The sequence below is a fragment of the Miscanthus floridulus genome, unplaced genomic scaffold (assembly GCF_019320115.1).
Source record: "Miscanthus floridulus cultivar M001 unplaced genomic scaffold, ASM1932011v1 fs_155_1_2, whole genome shotgun sequence".
Lineage (NCBI taxonomy): Eukaryota > Viridiplantae > Streptophyta > Magnoliopsida > Poales > Poaceae > Miscanthus > Miscanthus floridulus.
The window spans coordinates 3,871-7,696 of record NW_027096287.1 but is presented as its reverse complement, the minus strand read 5'-3'; the positions used below and the strand labels follow the sequence as shown (position 1 = coordinate 7,696).

General features: G+C 62.1%; 1 protein-coding gene across 1 annotated transcript; it reads left to right on the top strand.

Annotated features, from left to right (window-relative positions):
* Positions 1–2,544: 2,544 nt before the first annotated feature.
* LOC136530546 (predicted GPI-anchored protein 23) lies at positions 2,545–3,191 on the top strand. Its single transcript, XM_066523277.1, has 2 exons — positions 2,545–2,570; positions 2,744–3,191. The coding sequence occupies exons 1-2, from the start codon at positions 2,545–2,547 to the stop codon at positions 3,189–3,191; spliced, it is 474 nt and encodes a 157-aa protein (XP_066379374.1).
* The last annotated feature ends 635 nt before the right edge of the window (positions 3,192–3,826 follow it).

The window sequence follows — 3,826 nt, the reverse complement described above, 5'->3', positions numbered from 1 at the left end:
AACAACTACGTCGCTTTTATCCCTAAATTTCCAAGCGTTGTATATATCGTTTCTCGAAATGCAATTAAAAAGCGCTGTTTAGTTGGTCTTTACTTTTCGAGAAACCCCCCGAGCCCACAGTAGGTCTCGGCAGTACAATAAACACAATAAGGGAGACTCAGCTCTGCCTTAGCAGAACCAAGCCTCCCTCGGGGGCTAGATGGGGGACTTCCCCTAGGTCCCACGCACCATTTTTTAGTTGCTTTTCGAAAAAATTCCTACGCCAAGTCTCTAGCAGACTCTGACGAATCATTTGTAGAGACTCCTCGGACCAAGGTCTGTTTCCTAAGCAAGAGGCCACTGAGTCACGAGATGGCCTACGCCCCTAGGCTATGGCACTCTCTCACTACCTCTCGCTCAAGGGACGGCTTAGGCCCCAAAGGGGTGTTTTGCAAATGAAATCGGATCAGGAGCAACAGAGGGCAAAGGCTCGGAAACATGAGAAAAACAACTAAGAAACACAAATACGTCAGAAATAAAAGCCTCGACGGCCACAAACGTTATGATACAAAAATAACCCCTATTCTATCTTTACATAGCCCCCGGGGCCCAGATTAAGGCTCAGGGCCCCCAGCACCGGCAGAGGGTAGGGGAGGAACCACCTCATCTTCAAAGAGCATCGCCAGCGCCGTGCTAGGGCCTTCCGCCGCCTCCAGTAGCTTCGCGACCATCGCGTGGGCCTCCTCGTCATCATCAGGTAGAACGTAGCCATCACTGATGGCCGGGAGGTCGACGCCAAGGTAGTGAGAGGAGATGACGGCCATCGCCCGCTTGACACCCGTGTGCAGCGCCCCTCGGAGCCGCTCGCGCATCTGGCTGCTCAGCGCAATCAAGCGGCTCCCCAGGGAGCTGCCCGATCGAACCCCCTCGACTTCCAGGGCCTCGCAGGCGGAAAGGGTAGCACGCTTTAGCGCCTCATGCTCCCCAATCTCAGTCTCGAGCACCGTCTGCACCGTGCTGGAAGCCTCGGTGGCCCGAACGACCTCCGCCTCTGACTCTGCACCACGGAAAATGAAATAAGGTTGAGCCAGAGAAAAAACAACATAAGTTAGGGACGGGAGCCCACGGAGCTCACCCTTGGCCTTCAGCTCCCAGCATCGGGTCTCGGCCTGGCAGGCCTCGGCTTTCGCCTTCAACCGCTGGGCCTCGACTCGAGAGGCCTTGGCCACCCTGGAGGCTTCACTCCCCAGCTCTGTGTCATACGAGGAAGTTAGGAAGCGAACATAAGGGGAAGAAAACAAAACAAGGGGACTCAAACTCACCCTCGACCGTCCCCCTCAAAACCACAGCCTCGATTTGCGAGGCCTCAGTCGCAGCAAGGGCCTCGTTCAGAGCGCCTTTGGTCAGCCGGTGCGCACTCTCCTCTACCCCCAGCTGCCCGGCGAGGGCCTTGCCCAAGGTCGTCGCTTCTTCAGCCCGGGACCTGAAGGCATCCCGGTCGCTGACGGCACGGGTAAGCTCCTCCTCCAGCTCCTTGATCCGCGCCGCCAAGGGGGCGAGCTGTGTCTGGGCCATGTCCGCCTCGACCTTCGCGTCGGCATAGCGAAGGCGGAGGTCCTCCACCTCCGCGCTTTGGGCCGACAGAAGCTCGTTAGCATCGGCAAGAAGGCCCCTCTGCCTCTGAAGCTGGTCCTAGATTCCCCTCTCCCGTCGGAGGAAGACCGACTTCCCGAGGGACCGGGTCTCGAGCTCTTGAGGAGGCAGAGCAGAGGTCGTCGATTGCGACAAAACCAAGGAAAGAACAACGTCGCGCGAGAAAGGAAAACACGAACCTGAGCGACTCCGGGCAGTTCGTCGGCCACCATGGACAGCGCCGTCCGTAGCGACCATTCCGCCAGCTCGCGGTACTGCTCGAAGGTACTCCAACGCCCACCCTCGGCTGTGTCCTCGAGGGCGAACAAAGGCTCCCCCTCAGGGTCGTCCAGGCTCTGCCATAGTACCCACGGGTGATCCCACCCGCGGGACTTGGGTCGTACCCACACAAGGGCCAAGCTTCCCTCGTATAAGAGCAGCGCCGGCTGCTCCATGGTGTCGGTCTCCTTGGCGCCAACCACCTCCCATGCCCGGGAAGTATCGTCGGAGGAGATCGGATAGACCTCCATCTCCCAGGCACTCTCCCGCGACAACGGCGGGCCCTGAGCCAAGGGCACGGCCGAGGCCTCCGCCGCCGACATCTCCGCCTCCTGCACAGACGGCCTCGCTGCCATCACGACGGCCGTGGTGACCTCGAGGGCTCTGGCCTCTGCAGTCACGGCCTCGGCGGTCTCGGGGGCTCCGGCCTCCATCATTATGGCCTCGGCAGACGCAGAAGCACCGGCCGCAGACACTGCGGTCTCGGCGGTCATGGGCGCCGAGGCCCCTATCGCCTCAGCCCCGGAGGCCCCGGGAGCCTCGGCAACAAAGGGCACAACGGCCCCATCCGACCATGTAGGGGCCGCCTCGGCAACCCTTCCTTGGGCAGCCGATTCCTGTGGGTCGACCCTCGCTGATGCCGCGCCACGCTGGATGGCGGCTTGTGCCTCCGCCACCCAGTGGGCAGAGGAGCCGGGGCTCGCCTTAAGCGCTTTAAGGGGCGCCAAGGGGAGGTCGTCCACAGGCCGCTTCTGACTAAAGAAAATCAACCTACAGGGTCAGCACGAGACCAAAAAAGTGAATGGAAGACACCATAACCCCACCAAAAACACACTTACTTTGAACGGGGCAGCCCCAGCTTCGCCACAGCAAACCTCCTCCGCAACGGCGGAGGCGGCGGCAGGGGCGTCGCATCTGTATCCACCGGCGCCGGTCGGTCCTCGGCGGACCCCGGCGCCCCTTCGATCCTCTACGGGGCCGGTGGCGTCGCCTCCACCGCCACCGGCTCCGCCGCGACCGCTGAGCTTACCAGGCTGACGGCGCGTTTGCCTAACGCCCGCGCCTCGGGCGTGTCGGCCACGGCCTCGGAGGGGGCCACCTCCGGCCCCAGGTCCGCTTCCTCTCCCCTTCCTGGGGGTGTCGAGCTGCTTACCGACGCCCCGGGCGCCACCTCCTCGACGTCCGGAAGGTGGTCTAGGGGGCCTCGCCCCACCTCGCCCTTGTCATTCCTGTCCGAGGCCTCCGTCGACAATGACGTCGACGAGGACTCCTCCAACGGGAGACCTTCCTTCCGTTGCTGACGGCGGCGCTTATCCAATGCCTCACGCGCAAGGATGTGCTTCGTGCGCTTCACCGCCTTAGCATCCTTCCGCTTCTTCTACGCGTCGGCGTGAGCGCGGTTAATCGCCCGCTGCCCCGCGTCCTCGGGAACGGGCGGCGGGGAGGAGCGCACATCCCTCATCCCCTAAACAAACCACAAACGCGCATAAGGAAACAAGGGATAAAGGGAGATTGAGGAGGCTCAGAGGCTACAGCGGCACTCGACTTACCAGCGAAAGAAACCCCCGTGACGGTCGCATCGCGAAGGGGGTCAGGTTGCCGCCCCTCAACTTCACATCTACCGTCTCCCCCACTCGACGGTGAATTTCCTCGTCGGAGAGGGCGGAGGAAGACATCCGGGTGCCTTCGACGGGCTCACCCGGCCTCATCTCGAACAGCCGCCGTCGTCGAGCCATCAGCGGCAGCACCCTCCGGCGGTGGAAGGCAGCCACGACCACAGCGATGGTGAGGCCATGATTCCGCAGCCTCGCCAGCCCCTCCAGGAGTGGCTCTAGCTTGGGCTGGTCGACCTTTGGGACGCCCCATTTCCATTTCTCCGGGCAACTCCCCACAATCCGCCCAGTATAAGGGGGAAGTCCCCCGTCGTCGTTGCGGA

Bases quoted from the DNA above. Each gene is read 5' to 3' on its own strand.
- LOC136530546 (XM_066523277.1), top strand. From the start codon at position 2,545: ATGGCGGCTTGTGCCTCCGCCACCCA. The intron at 2,571-2,743 runs GTGGGCAGAGGA...TGAACGGGGCAG, and splicing joins GCTTGTGCCTCCGCCACCCA to CCCCAGCTTCGCCACAGCAA.